Raw genomic sequence first — 19,733 nt, forward strand, 5'->3', positions numbered from 1 at the left:
AAGTATGGAGGGTAGAAGACATTGCTAAAATACAATTGCTAAAAATCTTATGTACACTAATCTTAAAAACCTAATCTTAAAAAATAATTAAATTTATGTTTTATCACTTTGTGTTTAAGAAATACTTTTTCTGAACAATTAAAATGTGCAGATGCTTTATTTTGTTCCCAAAAATTAGCTGTCATTTTCTGGTTCTCTTTCACTAAGCTGATCTTTGGCTTGCACATATTTTAGAAGATAGTTTTTGTAACAAGTATATTCCAAGTGAAAATTTTATTTTTCTAAGTCCTAAATTAGATACAAAATTAATCAGTTCACATCAGACTACCTTCATATCCTGGCATGTAACTGGCTTGCTTTCCTTCTCTCACTCCATTGTTCTCTATCACATCTTTCAGTTTAATTATTCTTCTCTTTCCAATTCTTTCCATTAGACTTAGCTATCTTTAGCTGTTACTCACTGTTTCACAGGATAGCGAGTTGTGATACTACTTCATAGCAAAGAAGGGCCACCATACAGAAGTCAGTAGCAAAACTCCCACTCACAGGAAAAAAAAAATCACTCTGATACATTTTAACTGAAACTTCTCTGGACTGTCAAGTGAATACCTGCCATTATGCATTTGTTAACTTTTTACTGTTCTGGGTTTAAACACTTGACTCAGAGAAATTTGAGTTTTCTCTCTTCTCCTCTCCTCTTTCCCTTGAAAGAAGCAAACACATTCCTTTCCTTTTAAAATGTAATTATGTTTCTTACCATCCATGCTGTGACAAAATCTCCCATCCAAGTCCCAACTGCAGCTACTTTCATAAAATTTTCATTCCTGATGCCCATGAAGTCTGTTATAATGTATGCACTGTGGAAACAAGAACACAAACATAAGATATGTGCATTTGCTCAATGTAGTTACAAAGAACTTGCATTAGTGACAAAAATCATGATTATCTTTGAAAGATTTCCCATTGCTTTCATAATAATTTTTCTGCTAGATCTGAGCCTTGACATAGAACTGAGCCCATATGGGTCGATTTCAATTAGAACTGCAATGTGAATCTGATTTTGAAGTCCATGTCTCTTTTGAAGGTGCTAAAATAACAGTTGGCAAAGACTTTAGGATTATGTAAAGCTTCTGGAAGTTGAAAATATTTAATGCTTTTTATCTTTTTTTCTTTATACAAATAAAATTACAACATTCTTCAAATCGGTGACTTTGTGAAATCTTCATGAAAAATAAAAATCTTTAAGGTATCTTTAAGAAGATAATTGAGCTGCTTGACTTTTCACTCTATCAGTTATACAACCACATTTTTTAACACATTTTTTACAAAATTCCAGTGAGATGTCACTGTTTCTAGATTTATACCATTTATTTTCATAGATATATTTTACTTAAATCCAAAAGAAGCATTTCCATTCTGCTTAAATAATGCAACAGATAGGATTCACAACTTCACTTGGTAATTGGACTTCAAGTTCACCAAGATGCTATAAGGACAAATAAGAAGTTAAAGTTACATGTTCTGGATTAAAACCTGTCTGAAAAAACACACATTTTAATATATTAATGTCCTTTTCTAAAAGACTTTTATAGTGGTCAGCAAGAGGTGGCTCTCCTCAAGAGCTAATAATAATGATAATGAATCTGAATGGCAATTGTATTTCAACTTTATAAATTATATCTTTCATTTCAAGACACTTGTAAATGTTTTTTTTATATAATGTTATGCCTATTTAGGCATGCACCTAAGTGATACAGTCCTTAAACATTGTGCCATCCATTATTCAAATCTTACCATTATTACACACCAAATATTGCAGTGTCTAGGAGCTACATAGACCATATCTCTGCAACTGGACCAGTGCAAACTGATTCCACTCTCTGAGCCAGTTCTGTTAAAATCTAAATATCTTATCAAGATAGAAGGTCTTGCTAGCACAAATCCATGCATAGTATGGTATAATTTCTTAGAGACAATTTAATATGTTGTAAAGCAGACATATTATAGTCAGTGAATAGTTTCATGACACATGAAAAATGTCCTGCTGTAACAGCCCTTTTCATTATACGTATTATGACCTTTCAGTTGGTATGTCACTAACAAAAATGCCATCTGTTTATTTTTCCTGTTGAACAGCACATAAATGCTGGCTCTGATTTTCTGGTGAAAAAGAAATCCAAACTATTTTTAATAACATCCCATGTAGTTAAAAGATCATCAAAAATATCCTAAATTCACCGTGTTGTAAATAAGGATGTAAGAACCCAAGAACAGGGTCAGCCTAAAATCTCCCTGTTTCAATGTTGCCTCCAAGAGAGGGCAACAGTAGAAACAAAGGAAGACTGAAAACAGGCAAGCACACCCCTCCCAGATATATTCTCGTAGATGCTTTAGAATTAGAAAATATTTGGAATTCCTTTTTTCCTGCATCTTGGGCATGGCATTCTTGTAGCATCTGAGAGGGCAGAAAATACTCAAGTTTGCAGTCCTTTAGAAGGTGTCTTCTTCACACAGAAGGCACAGCAATAAGTGTCATTTGTAAGGAACAGCCCTCAAATGGAAAGCATATCTTAGTCTTCTCCATCAGTGGGAAACACACACAAAACACCAGGGTTCTCACCTTTTCTTATATGCACTGCACATTCTCATATGCTTTATAGAGGATTACGGGTGTACAATAAGAAAACACTTGCATAACATCCCCAGAAAACAGGCCACTTGAGCAATTCCTACAGCCCTGGCATATATAGCAGGCCTGCCACAGCCACCCTGGGAAGGCTGCTGGACACAAGGAGGGTTAACCAAAAGGCTGAGAGGTCATTGATCTCTGAATATGGGTATTATGCAGTAGAAGAGAGATCGACCCAGACATATGCAATTCTTTTTAATGGAAATTTAAATTCTCAGTGCAATCACTTGTTTTTATGAATGTTAAAAGTATCAGAAGTCTTATAATAAGGTTGAATGAGCTGGATACAACACTTAAATACACAGAAAGACCTTGAAAGCATCTCATCTTCCCAACAGCTCTTTTCGTCATTTCAAACATGAAAGCATCAAAGAAGCCTATAAATTGTGCATTTCAGTCTACAAGTAATTAATGCCTGAATTAAATATGCAAATTGACAAACCTTCAGTTAGTGTCAAAATAGCCTATTAGTATAAAGAAAATGTTAGGAATATAATCTGTGCATGTTTTAAGTGCATTTACTGATTAAAATACAGCTACAACTTTTTACGAACAGGAAGAATATTTTTAGCATTGTCATCTTATTAGAAATAGTAATGAAATATGTTACTATTTCATTAACTGTTATCATTACCCCCTGTGTCTTTTATGCTCTCTGCAGAACTATTTCTCTTTCAAAACACAAAGAGAAATTGACTATTTTAGAATAGGGATTTGGGACTGATAAAAATGAATTTTAAAAAAAGAAACCTAACCCACCAGTTTTCATTTTCAGGTTTTACACTTGACATTTTCAAATAAGACATGCTTTCTCGATGATACTATCTGGATATGTATTATAACAGTACCCAAAGTAAAATTAATTCTGTTGTGGAAAATCCTCACATTTTTCTAGCTTTAACTAGTGATGAGAGTAGTTTTCTTCAATTGTTTAGTCTTCTTCCTGACTAGGACCCATGTCTGCACCTTGCAGGAGGACAAATGTTTGCTGTGTTCCAGTTAACTGCCATGGTCAGCCCAGATTTTCTATAGCTTGTCAAAAGGCTTCTGTTTGCTTCACCATATGTGAATTCTGCAGCAAGGCACAAGCATATTGCAAGAGGAGCACAATCTAAGGAAACACTGAGTGATAAAGCACAGCAGGTAAAGCCCAGAGTAAAAAAGCTCTTCTGAAACATATAGGGTAAGTGTAAATAATCAACGTCTGATGAGCCAATACTTATGAATATTATAGACAAAGGACAAATTTGTGACTGGGATTTGGGAGCCTTTCACAGTAAGTCTGGAAGCCACAGCTTCAGGGAAACTGCTCTTGGCAGGACAAAGTCTAAGGAAGTAAGAGTAATATTTTAACAGAATAGAACAAAAGTGAGGAATCAAAATACAAAGGAGACTTGACAAACACAGTTCTAAAACAGATTTTTTTTAAAAGAAAATCACAAGTAACTGTCTACATCCATGTTGACGCAAAGGTATGTTAATAACCATGAGTTAGTAAAAAGACATATGAGCCCAGTGTATTTGAAGTTTCTGGAGTTAGCAGCAGTGTGCACAGAATGGATAAAGAGGGAGAAAAACCACACTAGCTCAGAGATTTTGTTCAAAGGAAGGTATCAGAGCATTTTTTCAAAGGGTGACGCTGCTAAAATGACAAACAGTTTGACAGCAAATGGAAGGTTTTAAATTTTACATTGGATAAAGATTCACAAATCCCTGTGGTGCTATCAACACTGTTCCAAGCACTGGAAAAAACATCATGACTGAGACTCATGTCTCAGTGCTGAGATTGTGTTTTCTTGACCATCACAGGATCTAAGAATGGGCTATAACTTGAATAGAGACACTTAAATGTAAGTGTAAACCAGGAAGTCAAACTCTCTATGGAGCTTGGTCAGGCTGGGTCAAGGATTTACTTGCCTTACATTAGTTCTTGATGTCTAGCAAGTAAAAAAAAAACACGTTCACATATTAAAAGGCATTGTTAAACCTATGTGACTAAGTGATTCCCAGTGATGTGACATAACTTAATCTCCAGATGATAATCCAAAGAGCTCTGTATCTCTTGTGAGGCCTGTGACATAACTGACAACCCAGACACATCTGACCCAAACCCTGGGTGTCCAGGGACAGCAATGAGATCATAGACACTTCAGAGAGGTTTTAGTTGCCTTTTAAAGCAATTTTAGCAACCTTGATGCATCTTAACTAAGCTTCAGCTGGTTCTTTATACACTCTAGAGTACTGAAGGCACTAGGCTGGAGCACAGCACACAGTGCATGTTCTGTACAGAGCCAACAAGAACTGCACCCACAGAGAGTGATAACTTAATGCTCTTTAAAAAGAAGAGGAGGCCTAGATATCTTTTATGTTGAGTAACAAAAAGTCTGTACATGTTATGCAGTCTGACATGCACTCTGCTAAGGTGGTTTTATTATTTGGCCTTGCCCCTAAATAGCTGATTATCTATGTGGAACTCATTTTTCTTGGTGCATCTGACGAAGTGAAATGCCTTGACATTGGCAAACAAGTGAAAGCACAGGAGTTCACACAGGCTGTAAAGAAGTATGTGTTTAGATGTAGCACCACAAGCTTCCATTACTCTCAATTTATAAGAGGCAGAAAGTGTCAGAATAACTGAAAACATACATAAAAGACTGCAGATACAGTTCTTGATCTGTATTTGTCACTCTAAAATGACAGAATGGCAAATGAGACACTTCACTTGGTAGCACTTCACTCCGCTGAAAAGCTATTCTTCTAATGTTAGGAATTGAAGTCAGAGCCACAGGGAACTGGAAGATGCCCAGAGACATCAAGACCTGCTGTCTTATAAACTGGCACATCATAATGAGGATGGCATAATGCACAGCTACCAGCAAACAGCATAGAGAGCACAACAGCTATTCATCCAGTCCCTATCCATCTCCAGTGCATGCTTTAGACATACAGATGAAACTTCTATGACACCAGAACAGAGAGAATTAAAAGGCACTGAACCAGGGATTTTGCTTGACAAGACATCAAAGAGGTAACAGCCACAAGAGGATCAGCAGGCTAATCTCCAAGACACAAAAATCTGAGAAGAAAAAGCAGCTTGGCTCTAGCGAGGCGGATCCATGGCACAGTGCAGAACACCTGAGACTGACAGACTGAGCATCACCGTAACTAAGCATCACTGGTTGGTAACTTATTTATTTATGCTTTTTGGAAAATACGCAGCAGAACTGTAATTCTGAAAACCTCTGCTCATCAGTCTACAGGCCTGAGGGCTGTGTAACCTTCTCTGGGGACTTTGCTTGCAGAGCTCCCAAGCAATTAGAAGTTCTGCTGCTGGGATACACTAGAGCTCCTCACTGTCCACAGGAACATGCCATGTCGGAGTCCAGGGCATCCCTCTGGGCGCCCTGAAAGGTCACAGACCTCGGTAGAGAGGCCTGGGACCCGAGAAACAGGGTCTGGCTTCTGTGCAGGAGGGTTTGCCTGGCACAGCGCCCAGGAAGAAACAGGCTTTAATTTTGGTCCATGTGAAAAACTTTCAACACAGAGAGGAATTATAAGTCACAAATGTGTAACAGACAGTAGTGTAGTTATCACCAGGTAGAAAGTTTTGTAGTTTTGGGCTTTTAGAATAGAGCTGACTGGGGGACAAGATGGAGAAATTAGAGTGGTACCCTGAAGTCCTTCTCCCTTGGCATATATTTTCTGCAGTGAAGTGGGCACAAAATAGTTTGACAGGATTGGTTTAAAGTAGAAATGAGCCTTCTAGTATAGTTACTAAGCATTGGTATGAAATGGTAAATAATAACCACGTAGTTATCTGAATAAAAGCAGAGTGACCTCCCATCACAGGGGGAATCACATTGTGTCCGAGCTGCTGTGAACACCTTTGCCAGACACAAAGAACTTGTAAGATAAGAATTAATAAACAATGCGAGAAACCAAGAAAAAACAAGACCTTGAGACTCCACATTATTCTTGTGCAGATTTAAAGCCTTCAGAGGTCACAGAGGGCAAAAAAGACCCAGTCGAACCACCAGCCTGGAATCTCGGGTGAGAGAAACCAAAACCCAAGAGGCCATTTAGTTTCTAGCTTTGCAAGCCTGCCTTTAAGACAAGGCCCATTGGAAAATGCAGCAATTTCAATTCTGTCTGTTAATGCAGAAGAGGTATGTAACTTAAATGGTAGGGTACACACAAGATCCAGTCCCTATTCCAAGGGACACTGGTTTAATGCCCTTCAAAGTTATAGAATTGCACCTCACTGTCATTCTCCGTATGAAAAGACGATGACACAAGAGGACGAAAAATATGTGTATCAGGACTCTCTTAGGTGAGGTCAAACTGAAGCTGCATATTCCATATTTTGTATAAATATCATCTTTCACGTACAGGAAAAATATTCCCTTTCCTTCACTTTTAGAATGCATGCCACAGTATATGTGTTTGGATTAGATCACAACTACAGTCCAAATTAAGGTGCCTAAGCAAATTGGGACAGGATTTTTAATGTAATATTTTTAATGTAAACTTTGTTCTTAATGTAGCCTTTTCTACTGCTGGTTGTAGGAGTTTTCTGTGGGGGTTTTTGTGGATCTTATTCCAATAAACCAAGCGTTAGGCACTTGATGTCCAACAGAGTCTGGATTTCTCTTTAGAGATCAGGTGGTATTCATATAGGTTAACTTTTGCCTAATTATGCTAATCTTCCTAGGCTGTCTCCACAATCAACAGATTTGACAGCAATTCAAAGCAGGATGCTAATTTAGATTTTTTTCTTCTATGGCATAGTGATGTCATATATTAAAATGGCCAACAGTCTAAAGGAGTGGCAAAATGTAAATCAGTGACAGGCCTACTGCCAGAGGCTGTGAGAATTTGCATCTCTACTGGGAATATTTTAGGGATCTGCAAATTCAAAAGCATTAAGGACCTCCACTATGGGAGGAATGCAGCCACCCTGGGTAAAGGCAAACTTTGGTGATTGCTGGTACATAGTTCTAGAGAGTTTAGATGACAGGATTTGCTACACCTACATTTTTGCATATGTCTGTAAAACCCTAAATGACAAATAAAACTGAAGACGAATGGACAAGTAAGGAATTGTACCCAGATTTCTTTCCTCAGATGAGCACCTTTCTCCATCATTACCTAAGTGCCCTGATGAAAATTATGTACTAACTGAACAGATTCCACTACAAGGCACTTATGATGGACAGGATAGTCTGAGGAACAGCATAAAAGGTGCCTGAAAAAATAATTAAACAAACTGATTTTTCAAATTCATAATGTCCATGAGGTACCTTTTACAAATTTTCCAAGATTTTTTGCTATCCATATGTATCATAAATATAGATATTCTGTTTAGCCCTAAAGAAGAAAAACAAAGGCTGAAGAGTGCATATAGCATTTTTCTGCTGCAAATGTAGGCTACAATGCTCAGCCAAGGGTAGATTGCAGAAGCATTTTTAATTCTGTGCTAACAGATGAATGCTCACCCATTCACACATAGGACAGCCTTAGCTGTCCCACCACACACACAAGCTCTGCAGCTCATATGGCTGCTCATGCTTCCATTTCAACTCTATGACTGCTGCAAAAGTTGTTTTTACTGAAGCAATGACACGCAGGGTTGCCTATTACATGCCAGTTTGATACTGCAGGACAGGATTAAATTTTTCTCACTGCTAAGTGAATTGCTTGTTGAAAATTATTTTAGTGGATAATGAAACAAGTTAGGAGAACTTGTGACAAGAGAGCCATGCCGCTTTTTAGCATTTCTTTTAATAGGGCAGTAACATTCTGCAACTAATCTGCAACACTGTATTATGTTCTGGTACATTAAATGACCTATTTGATTCACTCCATTAGCCTATATAGTATGATATCAGAATATTTTTACAGTAAAAAGTACCAAAATATGAGATAAAACAGGTGCCCAGGGACACAAGTTAGACAAGTGGTCTTGGGCACCTGTTAAGTGTTGTAGATATAGCTATCTTAAAATACAGATCATTTGTTTGGTGTGTGGTATTTCAGAATATTTTAGATATTTCGGCTACTAAAATTTGAAAATAACAGATTTGGAAATATTATTAACATATTTGAAAAAGCAACAGAAACTAAAGAATATACCAGGCAATACATTTATAAAGGTGAAGCTAGATTAGTAATTTAGAAAATTAGAGATAATTTAGAGATGCAGTGAAACATTTTCTTTTAAGTAAATAAACTTTTAATCTTTTAAACTTGGTGAGACACCGGTAGAATGGATTTGAGTAATGCCGCACTGGCTGTACCCTTCAGAAAGGGCCATGGCTTACACATGTCCACGCCCGTTTTTGACATTTTAATATGGCTAAGAAGGGAAAAGGACAAATGTGTAGCAATATTCTCAGAAATGGAAGTTCAAAGACAAAAAAAAAAAAAAAAAAAAAAAAAAAAATTAAAAAAATAAGAGAACTGTTCTAGAATATAAACAATATTAAATAAAACAATATAGCTGGAACTCTATAATTCTAACCAACTGCTTTGATGACTTTAAAACTTTAGTGAATTTCAGCAGAAGTTTTTACTTTCTATCTGTTTCAGCTGTAAGGATGACAGAGAAATTTAAAAGCATTATTACAATGAATAAACAAGTAACCGTAGTATTATTACTATTCAGAAAGGGGAAAGTAGGACAATTTGCAGTTGTTACAAAGCACCAGATAGACTCTGCTTGTAAACAACAGTCCAACTGGGAAAGCAGAAGCAGAAAAATATTTAAGTAAATTTTAGTAAAAACTTGTAAGTATTGGCAGATAGGCAACTTTGAATATTAATCATTCTTTAACTGCTAAACTTCCCTGAAAATTTGATTTAAAAATTGAAGGTTTTATTTTAAAATAATGGAATGCCAGAAAACTACAAAAAACATGCCATAAGTTAATGAGTTGGAACAGAGAGAACAAAGAAATGTTGACACAGAATCTCTGCTGACAGATACTCAGTGATCATAACTAAAGAGAATTTGAGCTGTATCTGAAAAGAATTGTAAGCCACATCCTTTAAAAGGGATACTACAATCTGATATAGCTAAAAACGAGCCCTAAATAAGAATCTTCTGAAGCACTTTCTCTGCAAATGGTTTGCTCTAAAACATTATCCAAGTTCTATAGCCTGCAGACACATAACCAATATGCTGTGCATAAATCAAAATTAATTTGAAAACTGTCATAGGAGTAAAAGTTATTATTTAAAACTACTTACAGGTGTAAATAGAAAATATCTTTCAGTTTGGATGAGGCTTTGAGCAAACCGGTCTAGCGCATAGCAACTCTGCCCATGACAGGGGGATTGGAACTGGATGATCTATAAGGTTCCTTCCAACCCAAATATTTCTGTGATCCCGTGATTCAGCTATGTATATTTGGCTTTGAATCTGTTTAAGATGACTGGTGTATATCAGTCTTTCTGCAGTGTATAAAATCAGACAGAGATATAGAAACTAGAGTCGTTAAACAAAAAATATTTACCATGATCAGAGGTACCTTTGAGAAGAAATGGAAGAAAAATGAGCCTTGACAACTCAGGGGCTGGTCTGAGGATTTGGTTGGCTTCCCTCATAATGTACTATCAGCAACAGATTGCAGAGCAGATGGAAAAGAACTAGACTTCAAGCAATGCACAAATCATGAAATTGAAGAGATTGTTTCTTTACCATATTACTTTAAAACTGTATATAAAGAACAACTGTGTCCAAGGCCAGTCATTTGACAGGAGCTGGCATGTAATCACAGCAGTTTCACGTGGAAAACACAGCAAAGAAGACAGTCTGTTCTTCCACTCCTTGGATGACAAACACCTTTGCTGTGACTTCCTAACCATCCAATGGTTGATACCAGTCCAGCATTTGATTTAACTTTGCTCTGTATTGTACTGACTGCTTTATTTTCTGGTCCCTACAATATTGTTGCAATGTGCATTTTGAGATTTCTAAAGTTCTGTATGATTTTTGTTATTAAGTTCCAGTAATGGTTCATTCCTACCCCCACCCCTTTCTTTATTCACTGTTGTTATCCCACATAATAGGCCTGTCTCTCTCCATTGTATCTCCTTAATAGCCCTGTTCCAGCATATTATATCTCCTATTGTATCTTATCTATGGACACTTCCTGGTATTTGATGGCCCTGGCTAAGACAGAGGCTCAGCCAAGGTTTCAGGTATCCCCACACCCCTTTTACCTCAAAATGGCAATGTCAATGCCCCCTGTATCTTAAATCACTCCCCCTCATTTCCATCAGTAACGCCCCTGTACTTAAGGGGAGGTAAGGGCCAAAAATAGTCACTCACACTCTCACGCTCTGGCACCCTGGGCCTTCGCCCTGAATAAACACCTTCCTTACCACCCAGTGTGAGTCCGCTCCTTGTTCCAAGCAAGGTCACATCTCTGTCTGAAATCTGGACCCAAAGGAATAACTTGTTTATATGGTATCTGAAAAGCAAGCTAGCCAGGAGAAACCAGCTCGGAAGGACCATACAATAGCATCATTTTTAAATAAAGTTACCATTGAAATAGAGAGGGAAAAGTGACAGTAGGTTTCTATTGATTTTACTCTCAAGTCAACAGCTTTCTATTACAGACTTTCCATTTTACAACACAGTCTTCTTTTAATGTCTTGGAAATGAGTTACACATCAGAACCACACATTCCTCATGTTTTTGCTCTGCCACCATCACTTGTAATGCAATTATAAGACACACAAATGAAGAAAATGCACAATTTGTGGTCTGAACTTCATTTAAAAAAATATTCTCCTAATTTTCCCTAAGGAGTAGTGCATCTTCAAACAATGCAGAGGGAGAGAGAGACAGTCAGACAGACAGATGTATGCACATGCCTTTTTGACACGCAGCTTTGATGATTTTGGCTACATTTTTAAGGCCAGTTAGTTACAAATACTAGAGTTTCATCTCAGCTAAAGACTTTTAAAAAGTCTCAATTTCAGCCAGGAATCCTACAGAGTCAATGGAGAAGAATAAGCGCATTACAGACATAACTCATCTGATTTATCTTAAACATCTGCACTGGGTCTGGTTGAGATGGAGTCAATTTTGTTCAGAGCATCTTGTATGGTGCTGTCATTTAGATTTGTGACCTAAAGAGTGCTGATAACACACTGATGCTGCCTACCTAGTACTTTACCTTGCTAACATGCAAGAACACCTCTGAATCATCTTCTGGGAATTTCAGTTCCGTTGAATGTAAAAGTAGTTAGTTAAATGCAAACTCATCTTTATTGGATTCTTAAACTATGAAATGTGACCAAATATGGATTTTTTATGTTTTAACACTGGCACAGTTCCGATTTCTAGAGTGAAGGTCTAACAATCCTTGTAGGCCTACACATATCCCAAACTGCAACTAAAACCAGTGACTTCAGTTAAAATATTTTGTGTGGAAAATGCCATTCTAACTGGAAAAAATCATCTTTAAGCCTTTAAACTTATACATAAGATTGCAAAATACGTTTCCAAATCACTATGGATTTGACTGCACACTCTGAGGGTCCAGCCTTGCAGAAAAATGGCTATAATAATTAGCGAGACTGCTCCTCGAAGATGCTTTGTAAATCAAAGAGTTTAATAATGAAGAAATAACAAAGTAACATTGCAGAAGAACATCTGCATTTCATTGCAGAAAGCAAATGATAAGCCATGTACAGGTGTCTGAGAGACTTCAGACACCCTGCTAAGACATCTCAAAAAGCCTTTTCTTTCTTTTTTTTAGACACTTTACCTTAAACTTATATTATTTTTCAAAATAAATATTTTTCTATCTATATGTCAGATATATTGACCACTTTCTTTTTTTTAAAAAAATGTTTTTTTCACATGCTCTTGTGAACAAAAAAGTATATGCATAGATATACATATGATATAAATACATGTATACAGAGCTATAAATACAGCTTTAAACCAGACATAATACTGCACAACTCCTTTGTTACACACTGGGTCTGGTTGAGGGAGTCCCACATTGAGGCTTTACTTTCATTTTAGCAGCCCATGCAGTGCTGCACTTTGCACTTATAGCTACAGGGGTGTTGGTAACACGCTGATGTTTTGGCTGTTGGTGAGCAGCGCTTGCACAGCATCAGGGATGTCTCTCCAACCCACCACTCAGAAGGACAACAGGCTCCAGACAGGCAAGAGGTTTGGAGGGGGGACAGCTGGGCTATCTGATCTGAACTGACTCAAAAGATATTCCACACTGTATGCATCATCCTCAGTCATAAAAGGGAGGGTGGGAAGGAGAAGGGAGGGATATTTAGGGTTCTGATGTTTGCCTTCTGAAGGAATGGTCATGTGTACCGACTCCCCACTTGCCATAAATTCACTGGACATCTATCTGTCTGCTGGCATGAAATGGTGAATAAATTTCCTTTTTTTTTTCTTCCCTTTCACATGTGTCTTTTGCTTTTTTTATTAAACTGTTTTTACCTCAACCCATGATTTGTCCATCTTATTTTCTTTCTGTCCTCCTGAGGGTGGGTGCTGCCAGCCAGCCACAATCAGCCTTCCACAATATATTCTGTTCATACTGACTTTCTAGTAACAAAAAGGGTCCACAATTGATAAAGTCAGAAGTACTCTGATTTAATATTAAATATTCCTGAGTAGCACTTCAAATACAAATCATAATGTCAAACTTCTGGTAGGATTTTCAGAGATCCCCAGCATCTAAATCAATCATATTTATCTCTCAAATACATACTGGTAAAATAAATAAGATTAGAGATTTTAAAAAATTAATTATCTTCATTTGCTAATATCAATTATTTACAAAACCAAACTGCTTCATAAACTTTTATTTTCATATTTTTTCCAATTTCTCTTAATCTAGATAGAAGTACTGAATTCTTACATATAGATTCAGTTTGTATCATTCCCTTCTGGCCGCTATCTGGGACACCTATACCATTTACATGCTCAGTTCAAAATTTATGAGCCAGAAAACTTCATAGTTATATTTATGATAAATGTGTCAACCTAGTGAGAAATTTTAACATTAACATGACAATGCAGATGATCTACAAAATCTCTAAAAATAAATATCACCGTGTCTCTGAGTTATCTCCTGCAATGTTTAAAGAACATTCTCTTGTCTTTGTTTGAAGTCTGTTCAGTCAGTAATCCATCACATTTGTGAACTTAAATCCCATTTCTTGTTCTGTACTGCAAATGAAAACAAAATCCTCTGCTAGGTAAGAGAAAAAAGAATGGATTTTGACATTGTCTCTTTTGATTTACTGGTTGTACAGGCACACTGTGCATTGCACTGAGTCATCTCTTTAATTTCCCAAAAGATTGTATCTCGGAACTGGCAGGAGATCTCCCCCTTGCAGGAATCCAGTTCCACTTTTTCATATCCAGTTTTCACATTTCCTATTATACTGGAGGGGGGTCATTTTATCAGCACTTAAAGCTGGTGGATTTTTACTCTTTTCTGTAGTGACCAGAATTCAACTGTTCTACAGGTGATCCTTTATTCCAAATAAAAACCCAGACAAGTAACACTGCAAATTAATGACTTTTACATGTTCTCCTATACTTCTCATGAACATCTAGAATAATTTAGGTTGGAAGAAAACCAAAAACTCCTGCTCAACTCAGGGTTGATTTCAACCTGAGCAGGTTGAGGGATGTTGAGATCTTCCCTCAGCAGCAGAGCACAGCCCAAACTGTTGCTGAGGTTGGAGACCTCTGCAGCTGCTGTTGTCAGAGGGGAGGAGTAGCACAGAGGAGAGCCACTGCCTGCTAAAGGTGCCACTTGAGAAATTGTTTAGGATTTTATTAGGATAATAGTACCAATATTCCTGCCCTCTTCTGCAGCTTGGATGACCAATTTCAAGAAAATTGACAGCGGCCAGAACTCCAAAAGAAAAGTTTACTCCACGTTCTGCACACTTTAAATACATTTCAACTGATCAGATTTGGAATGACAAAGACAAATACTATGCATCTAAATTTGAAGTAAAAGTTACATCTCCTTTTTATTCTTTTATTTTTTTTTTGTCAGAAGTGTATCAGTCTGCTACATTTTTGGGGGGCGTTTTTGTGATAAACATTTTGAGCTGATGAAAAAATGCACTCGATTTCTGAAAATTTCAGATGAACCACATCCATCTTTGAAGTAATCATGTTGTTAGATAAAGAAAAACACAGTTGAAAGTACAACCAAATGTGTTAACTGGTTTGGGACAGAGAGGCCCACAAAGAATTCTTGTTAAACAAGGATTGACTAACAGAATGATAAATAAATAATTTTTGGATAGTTAACAAGAAATCTTCACTAAGCAGGCTTTGGTCTTTAACTGAACTGCTGAAATAGAGAGCAATTATAGTTTTTTAAGTAAGCATTTCTCTATCCCCCTTAAAGGAAAACAAGATTTTGGCATTAGTTTATCACATTGTTGGGAAGCTTTCCTAGGGCTGAGAGAACTCCTTATGAACAGACCTCTCAGGAGTGAAAGAAACCCTGCCACCTAGGAGGAGCATACAGGTGTCCTCTGCAGGACTGTTGGATTCTTACTGTGGTGTGGATATGATACATTTTCATTTACTTTTCCAACATACTTCTTTACCTTGTGTTCTCTCTAATCGGTTGCAATATCTGACAATATCTGCACAGCCCCATATCCACCCTGTAAGTCGTATGTCTGGCTGTGACAGTATGCACACTGCTGCCTTTCTATGCAAAGGTACCTGTGGGAAGACAGCACAAGCCATATGGCTTTTTCCAGATAGCAGAATAAGTTAGTGTTTGGAAAAGAAGTGCGTGAACTCTGCTGGTATCATGCCTTCAGTTTGCAAGAGGAACAGCCAAACAAAGTTTTCTGAGGGTTTTACACTACTTTTCTTATTGCCCTTTGTTTTAGAGTCCTATCATTACATGTATCTCTCTTTGTCTCTCAAAAAAGATTTAGTTATTCATAGGAAATACATAAATAGACCCTTTTTGTCCACAAAATAGATGATCATTAAACCAAATAAGTTATTGTTCTTTTAGTCAATGTGGAAGTAAAGAAACCCCATATGATTTGACCAGACCAGCAAGGAACAAAATAGCTATGCTTCAGATGCACTTCCTTATCAGGGATTTGTTTTCATTTTAAAAGATGTTTTCCCTCATGGAAACTTTGGGACAGAAGTGTCTCCTCATTAAACAAACGCAAGCAGTTCACTTTGAAACAATGAAGATAGAAAAGATTATTTTGGGAGTAAGACCAATAAATCAATCCTATTTCTTTAAAAGCTGAATACACTGTAGAGACAAGTAGACAAGTCAGTGTTTTAAGTCCTTCAAGAGAGAAAATAATCAAGAGAGTAGAGTTTTCTTGATGCCACCAGCAGTGCCAGTTTGGAACAAATATTAGCTTTCAATAATATCAGATGACCTCCAGGGCATAGAGAGAGTTGACAGTGGAATGGAACTTGTGTTACTGGGAGAACTTTTTTCCCCCAGATAGTCTGGGGATAAATTCCCCAAAAGATGAGAAAGAGAAGTAATATACGATGACATATTTGACAAGCCAAGTTTGAAATGCTGACACTTTTTGTTCTTACTGTTGTAAGAGACTGCTGCCGTACATTTGTTGAGAATGTTTGAATAATTTTTCTGAGGCATTTTCAAATAATTATAAGCACCTTGGTTAGCTTGAATAACACATGTACAAAATATAAGGTAAAAATGGGGTCCATATCCGTTGTACTTTGTCCTGAAGTACTTCTGAACAGGAGTGCAATAAAGCAAAAGAATCTGACCGGATACAGAAGAGATCAGCTATAAGAAAAAAATGGCAATGAGAATGTTTGCCATCAGGCTCTCTTCTCCTGGGCAATGCAGGCACTAAAGTAAACTTTCTTACTGCAAGGAGATTTTTGCCACAATAGAGGCCTTCATTATTAATTGGTAGCTCTTTCAAGAGCTGATGATTATGGCTGCAAAAAGAAATTTATGTTTAAGGCAGGCCAAGTGAGTAAGTGAGTACTGCTTACTGGAATAAGAGCCATGAAACAATAGTGTAACAAGTGCCAAAAAGAGAAGCAATGCTGAAAGAGAGAAACTCATATATTTGTATCTCAGACTTTGTGTGGCCTCTAGCCTCATTCACGAGTCTTTTCTTAATGGAGGGAACCTACTCAGAGCTGATCAGTTTATAGCTGGAGAAAAAGGAATGTTCATGCACCTTGAGTTTTGTAGTACTAACTTCAGGCCCTGACTACTATTTCCTTGCAGATGCTGCTTACATAGCTTTTTCCTTATGCATGATGTCCATCTGAGCTGAAGTTCTTTCATATTTTATGTTTTAAACTACTTTTTAACAATATTTTGACTATAAGATTTGAATTTCAATTTAAAAACAAGATAAATGTTGATTAGCAGTATAGTTTTTGATTCACGGGTAAGAACTCTTGATGGCATTCATGAACTCCTCAAACAGGAAGAGGGGACTGAGAACTTGAAAATTTGAAGTTTTGAGGAAAAAAGTGGAAACCTTTTTAGGTTTGGTCTGTTATCCCAGCACTGATCTTTGAGAAAGTTGAGAGGTGAAAAGTTAAAGCTTAGCAGAGTAGATAGTTAATTTTCCAGATCAATCTGCCATTTCAAGAGCAGACATATGAGCTCTGCAGGTGAGTGAAACACTTTCAGTACAGTGGAACACCAATCTGCTACTCTTCCAGTCTCCATCAGAGAATTTCTGAGACTAAGATCCTGAAGGTAAAACTGTGAAATAGCAAAGTGAAGCTGCCTCTGAGAATGTAGGTGGAATAAAGTAACATGCTTTGGTTTAAAACAAATGCTTTTTACTAAAACAGATGAGGGGTCAACTTCTGACTGGGGAAGCTTCCTAGAAGCAAGTTGTTCTGACTGGAGCAGAACTTGCAGTAACAACAACAACAACAACAACAACAACAACAGCAACAACAACAAGGAAATAATATTTAAAGCAGCATAAAATAGATTTACAATAGTACAACAACAAATGGAAATACTAATAGCAGATATCATTATCGCTGTTTTTCAGAGCCTTGGCTTTTACTTTGTTTGTTTACAGGTTCTAGAAACAAACGTGCTTTGTTGGTCATTAACTAGTCTCTGGAGGTCCATCTTTTTCTGTCTTAATTGGCATTCTTACAGGCTTGAGCAATATAAATACAACTCACATGATCTGAATAGGATCCACACTAAAAATGGGTTTGTAAAGTTAAAGCAAAAATTAAGCAAACACACACCTAACCTGAATTATATTTTTCAATCTAAATTATCTGAATAATGTTCATACTTACCTTCTAACATCAATATGTGTGAGGTATTCTGAGCCTGATTTTATGTAAGTTTTTTACAGAAAAAAGACCAGGTCACCTCTGTTCAATGGCATCCGTCCCTCCTCTCTTCCTGACAATATATTTCACAATCTTCTCGAATGATATTGACTACAGTGCATTTTCATTCCTTTTACAATTCTAAATATTGCATTGCATTAATAAATACAAATTATTAAAGGTAATAAACAAATTATTCACTTCTGCAAAGGGCTATTTAAGCTCATTTCAAGCTGATAAAATCATAATATAACATTTCTGTTATAACATTTTGGACTTCTGTCCAAAGGCTGTTATGATCATGACTAATTTTTCTCAAAATCTCAAAACATAAGTTGTTTTAAACCAATCCTATACAGAACTCAGACTGTTCTTGTGTTAGTAGGACTGCAACCTTGGTCATATACAGGAAGCTTCATGGGAAAATAGTTTTGTAAATTCTGCTTTTCACCAAATCAGTACTGCTGTTAATGGGAAAGATTGATAGCTTACTACTTAATGTCAACAACACTTAAAATGGTCTGTGCAATGAGTTTTTAAACAACTGCATTACATGGCCATAAAATAGCCTAAAATATCAGTATGTTATTCATTAATTTATTCTGAAAAGATTTCATTAATGGAATTGAAAGGCATCATGTTACTCATTTGCTAGGCTTCCCTAAAATAACCTGACCAAAGAGATTAGGGATTTATGTGTATAGTCTGTCCCAAGGCTTTTATCTTGGATCCATTCCAGCCTTGAAATAGGTCCAACTGAGAATTATTTCTTCCAAACTGGTAATAGCCAATAATCCTAGAAGCTCAATTGAACAGTTTCAAGTCAATGCAATCTTACAAATAGGTTCAAAGTTTAAAAAGCTTGCTTAGTATTATCAGGTTACAGGAGTCAATAATTTTTACAACGTTTTGAAATTTTCAGCAAATCATCTTCTTAACTGTGTTCTAACCTTTTAGAAGCCTACACTCAATATCTTAATAAAACCATACCATAACGGAAATAAACAATATCCTAGTAATAAGAGTATTTCCATGGGTTTATTAATTATAGATAAGAACAAGCATTGAGACAAAATACGCAGCAGGGATCCAATAGAAAGGATAGACCAAAAAGACTACCAAGAACTTAATGCTCAAGTGTGTAATTCTGAATCACTGCACGAGGCCATGAAATACTGTTAATAGGTACCAACTGGGCTGGTCCAACTTACATTCAGTGAGCTGATCCTACCTTTATCTCATTTCATTATCCAATAAAGAAAAAGAATCTCAGGATGAGACAGATGGTGGTCATTAATAGTGTATGTTACCTTGTACTGCATACATATTGATTTCATGGACTACTAGCTTTAACATATAATAGAAGGCTCAAACAATAATACTTAAGAAAATTGCTGCAAGGTGAAGAATGTATTATCTACAAATTTGGGGCTATTACACATTTGAATTTGCTCTGCTGAAACACCCTCATCAGCAAAGTATTCAAGTGCACTTTTAACTTACTGTAATTTAGGAATTAAATACATATACTTTTTGATGCGGACATAAAAACAACAGTAATTTTACTGAATTTCCCCTTTTACTGCATTTTACATCAATTGGCATTGTGTACAAATATCTGTTATTAACACAAGTGTGGGGGAAATTATATTGATTCCTTTATTCACATTCCAA

The 19,733-nt window shown here is 36.6% G+C and overlaps 1 protein-coding gene across 3 annotated transcripts in view; it reads right to left on the reverse strand.

Moving 5' to 3' along the window:
• The window catches only part of TMEM117 (transmembrane protein 117), a 181,516-nt gene that overhangs the window by 104,592 nt on the left and 57,191 nt on the right, over nucleotides 1–19,733 (reverse strand). For all 3 annotated transcript variants that reach the window (XM_083858729.1, XM_083858730.1, XM_083858731.1), the window contains exon 4: nucleotides 758–857. In XM_083858729.1, coding sequence (XP_083714855.1) covers nucleotides 758–857 — 100 coding nt within the window. The remainder of the gene's footprint in view (nucleotides 1–757; nucleotides 858–19,733) is intronic.

Source organism: Zosterops lateralis, assembly GCF_965231275.1.
Source record: "Zosterops lateralis genome assembly, chromosome: 4".
Classification (NCBI taxonomy): domain Eukaryota; kingdom Metazoa; phylum Chordata; class Aves; order Passeriformes; family Zosteropidae; genus Zosterops; species Zosterops lateralis.